We start from the raw sequence: 12442 nt of genomic DNA, 5'->3' as shown, positions 1-12442 counted from the left end.
AAAAATATTCTGTTTCAACAGATACCATGCCAATCCCAAATCATCTGTCTTCCTGGTCAGTGCTACTTGACCATTTATTGTCCAATGGTGATAGAATGGTATAGTTAAGGGCGATATTTTTAAGAAGAGACTCACTGGTTCATAAGTTCTGACAGTCACACACACACACACACACACACACACACACACACACACACACACACACACACACACACACACACACACACACACACACACACACACACACACACTCCTTCCCCCAGATCATGGTATCCATGGTACCTGTTTGGCTCAGAAATCCCTTGGCTTGGCATAAATCAGGCCACAGAGAAGAAAGCAACAGAAACTTCATCCTGCACCAAGTGCTGGTCTTCCTCCCCCTCCTACTGCTGCTACTGCTCCAGAGTAGGTCAGCCCTGGTGGGAATGTGAACCAATTTCTCTTTTCATACTGTTGTGTTGTGGGAAAGATTCAGAAATGAACCAATGGCTTTCCCAGCTGTTGGGGATCCCTTCCCCCAAATATCCTGCTTGGCTTGTGCATGCTGTCTAAGCTTCTACTTCATTAATCAGATTAGAATCAAGAGAAAATTCAGTTGTACAAAAATGATTTCCTTTGTGCAATTACCAGCCTAGTGGTTGTGCAGCTAACACCCCCAGTGGTTGCTGTGATTTCTTATTCAATGGTTAGAAATAACATTGAACTCAGTAGGGAAGCCCAGTCACCCATGATGAACTCCATGTGAAATCAGATCTTCTGTGTGTGTGTTCAGTGGAGAATTAGCTCAAATTAAATGATACATTATGATCTCAGATTTGCTGCCCAAACCCAGCCAGACTTGTTGGGAGGTGATGACCTCGTGAAAACAGGACATATCCGGCTTCCTTCTTTTTTTTTAATTTTAATTTTTTTATTGTGAAAATACTGTACAGAGGGGTTACAATTACATGGGCAAGATAATGAGTACATTTCTTATCAAGCATTGTAGCCTCCTCCTTTGTTTCCCCTTCCCATCCCTTCCCATCCTCCCCGCCCCCCCCCCACCAAAGTTGTAAAGTTCGTTTTCGACATAACGACTTGTGCTTCTCATTGTTGCAATGGGTCCACCTGTATCCCTATTAAAACGACTTGTTTTTCCCCTTCCTGGCTTCCTTCTTTAATCCAGGTTCCTGAGTGACTCTTCCAGAAAAAAAAATATATACTTTTTATGGTCATTAAAAAGCCAGTCAGGCTGGGAAGGTGGCTCAGTGGTAGAGTGCTTGCCTTGCATGCATGAGGCCCTGGGTTCGATTCCTCAGCACCACATAAGCAGAAAAAAAAGCCAGAAGTGGAGCTGTGGCTCAAGTGGTAGAGCGCTAGCCTTGAGCTGAAGAGCTGAGGGACAGCGCCCAGGCCCAAAGTTCAGGCCCCACGACCGGACTCCCTCCCCCCCCAAAAAAGCGCCATTGGCTCACACCTGTAATCCTAGCTACTCAAAAGGCTGAGATCTGAGGATCAAGGTTCAAAGCCAGCCCAGGCAAGAAAGACTGTGAAACTCTTATCTCCAATAAATCACAAGAAAACTGGAAATGGTGCTGTAGCTGAAGTGGTAGAGCACTAGCCTTGAGCTGAAGAGCTGAGGGACAGCGCTCAGGACCAGAGTTCAAGCCCCACAACCAACAAGAAAAAATCTCCAAAACACACAAAGGCACCCTCCCCCCACATACCATTTGTTGCTCCATTGTTTTTTTTTTTTATAACTTTTTGATCATGGTTTAAACTTCACTATTTGTCATCCTTGAAGTTTACATTTCTCCAGGAAATCTGATTTCTCAGAACTGCATGGGAAGAGAAGAAATCTGACCTGCTCATCTCAGCCCAAAAATTTTTCTTGAAAAAAAAAAAAAAAGAAGCAAACAACTTTTTTCCTTTGTTATTTATTTATAGTTTTAATTTCTCTTAACTTCTACTCTTGATTGAAGAAAGTATTATTAAAAGATTTTTTTTCTTTTGGCTCCTGCTTGTAGATAGAAACTAATGTATGGTGAACATATTAATTCCAAGTCAACGGAGAGCAAACAACCAGGATATCCATCCAAGGACTCATCCATTTGACAGTTGACCTTTTCAAACTCTTGGCTCCACATGGTGTCCTGAGGGCACTTCTTCACGCTGAGGAGCAAGCAACACTTCTCTCTCCTTTCCTTCCCTTACCTGTTGGTCTCCTGAAATGATTTCCCTAGGTTTTGAATGTTGCTTACATCTCATTCTGCCTGACTATCAAACCATCAGCTTGAAAATGGAAAGTTTCCATGGTGGGCGATGTATCTGTGAGCACACTCTATCAACTGTCTCATATTTGATACCAGCAGTGAGCAGACGTGCAACCCCCAGTGGACATGAGTTTCACTCTATTGTCACTTTATCCTGTCTTCCTAGGGCATTGGATGGATATTCTTGGGCCAGGAAGGAGGCTTAGTGGTAGAGGGCTCACCTAGCATGCATGAAGCCCTGAGTTCAATTCCTCAGTATATCACATGGACAGAAAAAAAGCTAGAAGTGGAGCTGTGGCTCAAGTGGTAGAGTGCTCATTCTTGAGCAAAAAGAAGCTCTGGGAACAGTGCCTAGTCCCTGAGTTCAAGCCCCAGGACTAACAAAATAGAGAGAGAGGTGATTCCTTAAAATATTATATAAGAGTAAACACCTTTGCTTATGACCCAGCCATCCCATTCCTGGGCATTTATCTAAATGACCACAAACCAGGCCCTGCCAAAGTTACCAGCACAACCATGTTCACTGTCATTTATCATAGCAAAGATGTAGCATTAACTCAGCTGCCCCTCAGTAGATGCATGGATCAAGAAAATTGTGGTATGGAGACACAAGAGGATGCTATCTATCCATCAGAAAGAATGATGCTATCTCATTAATAACAACATGGAAAGACTTGGAGAAAATTGAGCCAGAGCTGAAGAAACACAGGTCACATGGTTTCCCTCATATGCAATCATTAGAGTGTGACTAAAAATCTACCAGTAAACCCAATGGATAGTAAAAGACTGGGAAAGAATTACCATTGGACATGATGAATTAAAAAGGACACACACTAAACAGTTAGCCAGTGAGCCCAAAGGAGATTCTTAGGAGTAGGATCACAAGGATTCAGTAGCTATGAGCAGATAAAATGATGCTTATTGAAATGAACTCCAAGTAATGGAAACAAGAGGTTGTTATTTGTTTTCATTTTTGTTGTTTTTGTTGGTTGTGGGTCTTGAACTCAGGGCATAGGCCACTGCTCCCTGAACTTCTTTGAACTTCAGGCTGGGCGCTCTACCACTTGAGCCACAGTGCCACTTCTGGCTTTTTTTGAGTAGCTTATTTCAAGAAATTCAATGTCAAAAGTGGGGACAGAGCAGTAGACCCTCACCATGTTAGTGACCTGTTTCTGGAAAGGACCAGAAGCTGATGAAAATGTGTGCACTGTGTTGGTAGCCAAGTTTTCTGAAAAGTTCAGAGAGCAAATGAACGGATTTTCTTTATTTAATCTGTCCAAACAAAAAAAATCCTTGGGTCAATATGGGAGTTATGTTTGCTCAGTTGACTTGGGATGAGGACGTTTGCCAGTGTTGTGTGTACACATCCACAAAGAGGAAGGGAGAACCGTCTTACAGAGCACTGACCTCAGAAAATCATTCGCCATAGCTAAGATAGGAAACCAACCCAGAAGCCCCTCTGTGGATGAATGGATCAAGAAAATGGGGTCTATGTATCCATCCGTCCTTGGGTCCATCTGTCCATCCATCCGTCTGACTGTCTGTCTATCATCTATCTATCTATCTATCTATCTATCTATCTATCTATCTATCTATCTATCTATCTATCTATCTATCTATCTACCTCTATCTGTCTGGCCGTCGATCTATCTATCATCTATTTATCTATGTATCCATCTACCCATCTATCAGTCTGTCTATCTATCTATCTATGCATCCATCTATCCATCTGTCCATTCATATATCCTCTCTCTCTCTCCAGCTCATTCGGGTATGGGATGCAAGAAATAATTTCAATTAAAAAAATTTCACAAATTGGCTTGGTGACCTAACATATGACCAATTTTGTAGAATGTGCTGAGAAGAACGTCTGTTCTGAAACTGTTGGGTGAGAGAGATTCTGTAGATGTTGGTTAAATCTAGTTGTCCCCTGTAACTATTTAGGCCTGAGCTTTCTTTGCTGAGATTTTTGCCTGGATGATCTACCAAGAAGTATATAGAATGGAAACAAATTATATATGTGTGTGTATATATATATATGTATATATATATATAAATCATATAGTGTTTATATATAAAATAATATATATTTATATATGTTATTTGAAATTGGTAATTAAAATCTATAGGAAATGGTAAAGAAAAGAGTAAAGCAATATAATAAACAAATACCTAAGTAATTTTTAAAAAATCATGGAAGTCTCTGGAACTTTTATAGAAAACTAAAATCTATTCTATCTGATCTTAGGATTGCTGCTTCAGCCTATTGTATTGAAAGGTTGTATTCCAACCTTTCATTTCGATGATGTATCTGCTCCTTTTGGCCAGATTTGTCTCCTGTCAACAACAGGTGGATGGGTTTTCATTTAGATCCAAGTACCCAGTCTGTATCTTTTAATCAGAGAATTAAGTTTGTTAACACTGGATCTGCTCTTTCTTCCTGCTCTGAGGCCCTGTCTTCTACTCCATCAGTTTGGCCACAGAGACCTTCCACCTTATTGTTTCATTCTGTCTTTTCTGTCTGGTCATTTTCTGAGGGCTGGTACCTCTTCTTTCAAAACCTTAGTTTGAGGATTTCCAAAGATCTCTTTACATCATGAATACAATGCTTCTTGATCCCTTTGAACTCAGACCCTAGGTGCTGTCCCTGACCTTTTTCCACTCAAGGCTGGTGCTCTACCACTTTGAGCCATATATATATGGTGCCACTTCCAGTTTTCTGGTGGTTCATCATTGGAAATCAGAGTCTTATGGCTTTTCCCCCAGGCTGGCTTGGACCACAATCCACAGATCTCAGAACAGAGAGCTGAGTTGAGCCGGTTAGATTTTTTTTTTCTTCTCCCATGTAGTTCTGAAAATCAGAGGGCTCCTACTATTCTTCTTGCTTTCCTTCTTGATTTCAAGAAGTTATAAAAAATGGAACAACAAATGGGGTGTCTGTGTATTTTTATGATCATAAAGATATTTTTTCTGGAAGAGTCAGTCAGGAACTGAGATTAAACAAAGAAACCGGGTATGCCCTGTTTTCATGATGTCATCACCCCCAAGAAGTCTGGCTGGGTTTGGGCAGCAAATGTGAAATCAGAATGGATCATCTATGTCTTATGTCAATTTTGAGCTAATTCTCCACTAAACACATACACAGAAGTCCTGATTTTACATGGATTTTACCATAGTTGACTGGGCTTTCTGAGTTCAACCTTATTTCATTTCATGCACAAAAAAGTCAATACTTTTAAACACATTTCATTTTCAGACTATAACCTACTCAAAGTTAATAGAGGAAAATAAAAGGATAGTCCCCCTCTCAAAAATAAACTTTAAAGCACAAGGGTCACCTGGAACTGAATGATTCTCAAGAAACCATAAATCTACAAATAAAATTAAAGAAACATACTAGACAAAAGGTCAGACAAAAGTGTATCTGTGGGATAGTTGGCTTTTCTGGTTGTTATCATAAGATTCGTGTTAGTGTCTGTTACTCGGAAAATGTAAGCTCACAGAAGGGATGGGTTAAGAAATATGGATGACAGTGTTAGACACCTTGTATTCATATACTGTTTGTAGAATGGGAACTTCTTTGTACAACCATTTAAAGACAATTAAAACAAATGTATGCTCACATCTCCATACAAACACGCCTTGGAACTGTCTCACCCTCACCCAACCAATGTCACCCCTTCCAGAATTCTTCCCCTATCACTACCACCCCCTCCATTTACAATCTTGATCAATGTCATGCTTTCCAACTGATCTTCTTATCAATACATTTCATTTTCCTTTATTGGGTGTTTCATGTTATTTCTGGAGTTACATGAGATTAAACCACAATATGTAGGGTGGTTTTCTGTCACTTGAAGCATAGGACCAGTGTTCATTTACTTATATATCAAGATAGATACATATGCAGGTAGATACAAGACAGATGTAGAGAGAATATGGATAGGTAGATGGATAGACAGGCTGGATGATAGATAAAAATAAATGATAGAAAGAAAGAAAGAAAGAAAGAAAGAAAGATAGATAGATAGGCCGGCAGGCAGGCTGTCAGGTAGATAGACAGAAGGATAATAGATAGATAGAGAGATAGGTAGATAGATAGATAGATAGATAGATAGATAGATAGATAGATAGATAGATACATACATACATACATACATACATACATACATACATACATATACATACACATACACAGACACACAGTTAAAATCATGGCTGGCTTGCACTCACTCTCAGGATCATGTGTCCTCTGTCCCTGTGTCCACTGGGGTCACAAATACCACTCTGACAGTGAGGGATTTCCCACTCGTGTTGACCAGGTCTGAGGCTCCCCCGTGGAGTGCGTGTTGGGTCTGATGTATTGTCTTCTTCTTTCCTGACAACTTTACAGATGTGGTGGAAATGGGGAGCATGCAGGATGCCAGTCTCTCCACAGGGTGAGCATCTCCTCCACCAAAATACAGTCGCCTGGTCCCTCAGATCTGTGTTTCCCCCTGTAGGTGAAGCCATGGGTGCTTCTCCCTGGACTTCCTTCTTCATCCCTTCTTCTTCTGATCTTGATACTTCTCAGAATGACTTAATAAACTGATTGCACATGCATGCATTTCTGTCTTGGGAAAATCTGTGCTCCTGGGGCCATGACTAGCATCCCAGATGCCCTCGGTACACGAGTGGATCCAAAACATGCACTACTAGCGCCCAATGGATGGGCAGAATTCACACAGATCCACACCCCACCAAGACATGAACTTGAGGATCGCATGGAAATGGACCAACTGAGGTTCCTGAGACTGATTCCTTCCAGAAAACTCTTTCTTTTCCTAACCATTCCTGAAAAGTAAAATTAGATTACACCTGGAGGCTAAGACTGAGACTGAGAGAAAAAAATCACTATTAATTGAACAGTGATAAAACAAAATGGTTTCCATCCCTAAGGAATCCAGTATTTTCTGACATTTTTCCTGTTCTGAACTTGGGGTTTACTCATTTGAAGAGATTCTGTGTCCTCACCTTTAGATGTCATAAGCCTTTCTTTTGGGTTAGTTTTCATGATGTCATAGTATTTGGAATTTTCCAGATTTATGTACTGTAGATTCCCCTTCCCCAGTCAATGGTGGGGGGGGTGTATGGGGTGGATTCTTATTTTGTTGGATTAAACATTTCCAAACACCACCCTATCTTTCCACGCAGCAGGAGCTGAGACCAAGGCTGGCTGGAGATTTCACTCTACTCTACCCTTTGACTGGGTGACTGTTCTCAAGTTGCTGAAGACTGTGTTCATGAGGCTAGGTATTGGTGGCTCCTGGTTATTATCTCAGTGACTCAGGAGGAAGGGATCTGATGATCACATTGTGAATTAGCCTCTCTCCAAAAAATCATCATCTTTCCTTATCGAACAAATAAACCTAAGATGAGAAGTGAAGGTCACGGGGTAGAGCTTCAAATAGGATTGGAAAATCTGAGTCACTCCAGCCGTCTCATTATCAACATCTCCATTCCATCCCTCACTTCCCAACTTTTGTTTGGCCAGTCCTGGACCTTGAACTCAGGGCCTGGACTCTGTCCCTGAGTCTCTTTTTGCTCCAGGCTAGCACTCTACCAGTTAAAACAGAGCATCACTTCTGACTTTTCTGAGTAGTTGATTGTAATTCATCTTTAAAGGAGAAGGAGTTACTATTCTTTGACTTTGATCTGAAGACTCCACTCTGCCTTTTGCCCATCACATCACTGTTAGGCTCTTGGTCAGAAAATTATGTGCAAAGCTCATCTGTGCATGCTGTCAAAAGCACACATCCACTCCGCCAGCACCTCCACATCTGTCCATAAAGTCCATAGGTATTGACTACTGACTCTCCCACCTGGGGTTCACTGTGATCTTCATCCCATGGTTAGAAAGTTAATATCCCCAGGGGTATTTTCCTTCAACTGTCACTTGAGGAATGTGGTCAGTCCATAGGAGTGTCTGATCAAGAATGTTCTAAGAGACATCTAGAGAAGTCACTGTTTCTCTAATGGACAGAGAAAGACATTGAGTTAATACTTTACTTTTACTTAGAACATGTCCTGGGACTTGGACTCAGGGCTGGGCTGCTGTGTCTTAGATGTTATTTTTCTCCCTGATAACACCCTACTGCTTGAGCCACATCTGTACCTGTGTCCTTTGGGTAGTCAGCTGGAGGAAAGAGACTCCAGGACTTTCACATGGGCTGGGCTGGCCTGGAACCTTCCATTTGATTATGATGCCATCTGTCCCCAGGACTTCACTTTTCCCACCTGAGAGTTAAACGAACCCTAGTATCAAGGAAGAATCACCATTTCACCTTCAACAGGAATGAAGGAGACTGGGTTGCCCTTCCATCAAGTTCTCTAACTCCGAAGTCAGAGAAAATTAACAATTGTGTACATGGAAGTGCTGATCAGGTCACTGTGTTCCCATAAACATGACAGTCCTCAGCTCACCATGTTCTTGTTGCTCATCTGCCTGGTGATCTGGAATATTCCCTCCAGACCACCTGTGCCAAGCAGGGTATTTGGGGGGTAGAGGGGGAAAGAGTCAACACCACTCGATGGTGAGCACTGATTTGTGCATCGGGGAGACTGACCCACAGGAGAGTCCCATAAAACCTGGAGGAGATGCCACCCTCCCCAACTATGGAGGAGACAGAAAGCCCCACAGCATGAGAGTCCTGCTGCTACCTCTGCTGCTCGCATGGACATGTGCTCAGCAGAATCCTCAACTGCATCAGTATCAGGTAACCTGAATATGGTGATTGGGGAAGTAGTGTGTGTAGGGAAATTTTCTGTCTGAGTATCAGTGTGTCTGTCTCACATTTGCTTTTGTGCATCAATCACACTTTATTAATATGTTGCTCTATATGTCTCTATTCAAGAATCAGTTCTTATATTTTGAGTTCTTACATTTTCATTGGACAGTAAATATAGAACATATATATATTTGTGATACATATTTGTGATTTTTGCAGTGATATTTCATATAGGCTTAGGTATTGAATTTTTATAATTGTGTGTGTGTGTGTGTGTGTGTGTGTGTTTTACTTTAACAAACAGATTTCCATGGAGGTCTAGAATCTCCTCCTAAAAATACACCTTCCTCCTGAATCTCTCCCTCTTCAAATGTATTAATAAAATGCAGTTAAGAATCAGAGACTCTGAATACTTCCAGTAAATTGTGATCTAAAAGAAGCAGAGCCTGGTAGCTCAGAGTCTGGAGAGGGAACGCTCCAGGTCATCACAAGCAGGTTACTTGAATCCCTGAGTGTCTGAAGATCTGTCCTCTAACCTGCCCAATGGGGTGTTTCAATAGCACACCTATGCCTTAGCAGCTGATAATGAAGAGCAAATCCTGGAGGATGGAGAACTGAGACTCTATCTACGCAATCTTCTGTGAATTAGATATTGTGATATATTACACCTCCAGCTTTATATCAAGTTAAGTTGTGCCTCTTCCACAATACAGGTCTTGATGTCCTGACTCCTGACTTCTCTTTTTAGTCCAACTATTACTTTATTTATATTACTATGTTTATTTATATTACTATGGAAAAAGACAACCAAGCAATTCTGCGCCATTTCAAAAAAAATTTCCAATCAACACCAATTATGTGGTGACAAGTAACTGGGAATGGTGACATCTTTGGGCCAAGACTGACAAGAAAAAATGGGCTCTGGTGCTACAGTTCATCTCCAACAAGAATATGTCACACTGGCCAGCACAAGCCATACTAACATTGAGCCTTTAGCACTGGGCACAGATTTGGATCTCTTCTCTGAAGCTAGCAAATCAAGTGAAATAACTGGGTTAAAAAAGTTTTAAAATGAAGCCCAAATAAGTTGTAAAACCATGCTCCTGACATAGTCTCCATCAAAGTTTACATGAAACCCACTTTTCCCACTCTAAGAGCCCCAATTTTTTTCCTCACATAGCCTACCATGTAGCTGCAGAGACTCTTCTGCCTCAAGATGTAAACAAAGGGAAAAAATAACAGCATGTGCATCATATTCTCTACACACTTCTGTTGGATGGAAAATACCAAATTAAAAAGAGAGAGAGAGAGAAAGGTTCCATCTTAGATTCTCACAACCTCTTGTTCCGCAGTTCATGAATCCGACTCTGATGCTAAGGTGACAGTGTATGTAAGTAGATTTGTTTTCAGTGAAGGAAACCTGTCAAAAGATGGATTTACCTCTTTTTCTTCGAGACTTATCTGATGGTACATGCTCTTCAAAGTCCTCACTCTCTCAAACTAGGGCACGTTCCAGGATCACACAGCCTTCCTTATAACGCTGGCTGTCTTCAGTGGCAAACTCATAGATCCATCCCAGTTTGCTATTGCAGTTTTTGCAGCTCACATCTCGAGCCATGTGGCAGCCAGTGAGCATGACTGGATCTTGAACTTCACTGTACTGCAGATTAACTACCTTGTTAAAAAGAAATGCTCTAAGCTGGGCGCCGGTGGCTCACGCCTGTAATCCTAGCTACTCAGGAGGCTGAGATCTGAGAATCGCGGTTCAAAGCCAGCCCGGGCAGGAAAGACCGTGAGACTCCTATCTCCAATAAACCACTAGAAAACCGGAAGTGGCGCTGTAGCTCAAGTGGTAGAGCGCTTGCCTTGAGCTGAAGAGCTGAGGGACAGCGCCAAGCCCAGAGTTCAAGCCCCATGACCGACAAAAAAAAAAAAAAGAAAAGAAATGCTCTACCAGTGGCACCTGTAAACCGAGTGGAGATGAGTTCTGAGCGGTTTGTGAGGATCATACCACAGTTTGCACAAGAAAACAGGTGAGTACCACCAATATGATCAAGGAAAATTCCTCCCATTTTGCTAGCTGAAGTTCTAAAAACCTTGCATTTATGAGACTCACATAATACAAATAAAACATTCAACAGACCCTGGTGCTGGTGGCTCACACCTGTAATCCTAGCTACTCAAGAAGGCTGAGATCTGAGGATCACAGTTAAATCCAGCCCAGAAAAATCTGTGAGACTCTTATCTCCAATTAACCACCAGAAAACTGGAAGTGTGCTGTGGCTCAAGTGGTAGAACGCTTGCCTTGAGCTGAAGAGTTCAGGAACAGTGCCTAGGCCCAGAGTTCAAGCCTCATGACTTAGTGGAATCTCAAGTCCCTTCAGCCACATACTTCTGAAATGGAGTGAAAGCTTTCACAGATGTCCTTTCTCTGTTAATTCTTAGGAACTTTACTGTGTCCCACAGTAGGAAAAAATAGGTGCTTTGTGGTACTTATCAGTGCTTCTCTTGCTGGCAGAAATATAAGAAATGAAGGGACAGAAATCAGGAAGAACACTTGAAACGTTCCAAGGCATCTCAAACTCTTGGTGCCACCATTCTATGTCTTAAAGTAAGTGCTTTTCTTCCTTCAGATTTTCCATCTGTCAAGGAGACCCAGAGCGGCGGTGAGGTCGGCCCTGCCAATGACTCCTCGCTCCTCAGCTGGGTCGAAGCCCCTAACTTCTCTTTTGCAGCCAAGATTGCAAGGTAGTATTTGCATTTGGTGGGGGAATCTGAGGACCTGTACTTTGTCAGGAATCTACTTTCATAGACTCTGATGTCCCAATCCTCATCTAAGGCCCTGTGGAATCACAAGCCTGGTTTTTCCTAGGAAGTCTGTGGCTTAACCACCATACAGTACATTAACTAATCCACCATAAACAAAAGAACAGGATAGAAAGAGCTTTCCTTGTAAAATGGGAAGGATATGTCATTAGATTTTTTTACCCTTTGGCCTGGTTTTGAGTCTTCACAACCTTTAAGATGGTAGCTATGCGCTAGCTTCTGAGCAATGAGGTTGAAGAACTGAGTTAACATCATAGATCTAATCACCAAGATTCTCCATAAGACAAATTCTCAGTATAAGAAATATTATAAACACATTTAAGGAGAACAATATTGAAAAGAAGAAGGTGTGTATGTCTGTTTTGGGTGGTGTTGTGGGAGTTTTTCTCTGGATGTTGTATGATTTCCATAAAGATCACAGATAAAACACTCACAGTAAGTATTTGCTATCTTCACAAGCTTACATTGAAGAGCTAGTGGTGAGTATGGGTGCTTGAGAAGTAAGAGCAAGAAAAGATGGAGGGGAAAGCCGTACAAATGAGTGTGTGCATGGATACACTCCCAGTGACCTGGAGGAAGGAAGCTGCAGGGTGTACT

At 41.7% G+C, this 12442-nt stretch overlaps 1 protein-coding gene across 1 annotated transcript; it reads right to left on the bottom strand.

Moving 5' to 3' along the window:
* Positions 1 to 10514: 10514 nt before the first annotated feature.
* On the bottom strand, positions 10515 to 11091 carry LOC138824935 (protein yippee-like 5). Its single transcript, XM_070019335.1, has 2 exons — positions 10969 to 11091; positions 10515 to 10718 (listed from the first exon to the last, which is right to left on the bottom strand). Exons 1-2 carry the CDS (start codon positions 11089 to 11091, stop codon positions 10515 to 10517), a joined length of 327 nt encoding a protein of 108 aa, XP_069875436.1.
* Between the last annotated feature and the right edge of the window lie 1351 nt (positions 11092 to 12442).

This window comes from Dipodomys merriami, unplaced genomic scaffold, assembly GCF_024711535.1.
Source record: "Dipodomys merriami isolate MVZ:Mamm:240054 unplaced genomic scaffold, mDipMer1.0.p SCAF_130, whole genome shotgun sequence".
NCBI lineage: Eukaryota > Metazoa > Chordata > Mammalia > Rodentia > Heteromyidae > Dipodomys > Dipodomys merriami.
The sequence above is the reverse complement of the archived record's forward strand: the minus strand, read 5'-3'. Positions and strand labels throughout refer to the sequence as shown.

Excerpts from the sequence above, each read along its gene's own strand:
- LOC138824935 (XM_070019335.1), bottom strand. The coding sequence starts at position 11,091 with ATGGGAGGAATTTTCCTTGATCATATTGGTGGTACTCACCTGTTTTCT. Across the intron at positions 10,719-10,968 it reads TTACAGGTGCCACTGGTAGA|CTTAGAGCATTTCTTTTTAA; the intron begins GCATTTCTTTTC and ends ACCGGCGCCCAG.